This window comes from Ceratina calcarata, unplaced genomic scaffold (genome assembly GCF_001652005.2).
Source record: "Ceratina calcarata isolate Rehan_Ccalc_2016 unplaced genomic scaffold, ASM165200v1 scaffold11430, whole genome shotgun sequence".
Classification (NCBI taxonomy): Eukaryota; Metazoa; Arthropoda; class Insecta; order Hymenoptera; family Apidae; genus Ceratina; species Ceratina calcarata.
Genome location: NW_017132371.1, coordinates 1 through 482, shown reverse-complemented (window position 1 = coordinate 482; position 482 = coordinate 1). Strand labels below are relative to the sequence as shown.

General features: G+C 49.2%; 1 protein-coding gene across 1 annotated transcript; it reads right to left on the bottom strand.

The window, feature by feature from the left end:
- Nucleotides 1-7: 7 nt before the first annotated feature.
- On the bottom strand, nt 8-467 carry LOC108623151 (uncharacterized protein DKFZp434B061-like; the record flags this gene model as incomplete). The annotated part of the gene is given in 2 exon segments (XM_018021468.1): nt 8-220; nt 222-467. Coding segments are annotated over 2 exon segments (459 nt in total), but the record flags the coding sequence as incomplete, so codon positions are not given.
- Nucleotides 468-482: the final 15 nt, after the last annotated feature.

Genomic DNA, 482 nt, shown 5'->3' with positions numbered 1-482 from the left:
TCGTATTTTCCTTTTTACTCAACTTGATCTTTTTGTTCGCGTTTATTGGATCTACGGGCCTCGTGGACTCGAACTTCCTGCGTCTGGCTTCGAGCACGGGGTCACTGATCACGTCGACAGTTTCTTTTTCCACAGAACCAGTCTCATCTAACTCTTCTTTTTGTTTCGTCTTCGCACGATTCACTTCCGGGGATATTCTACTTTTCGAACGTACTGTTCCTGTCTGGAGTGATGGATCGCGTATGCTTCCGAAATAATTCTTTAGGCGACCATCTCGGTGATCTTTTTCGCTTAGGAGACATGCGGGGCGAGTTCCTCGGTGACGACCACGGTGATCAGTGTGGCGACGGTCTCGGTGACCTTGTTCGAGGTGACAGTCTTCTCGGTGACCTTGTTCGAGGTGACATTCTTCTCGGTGACATTTTTAGCGATAAACGCGACGATCCTCTCCGTGGAGATAGTCCAGGGGAATTCGATTTCGG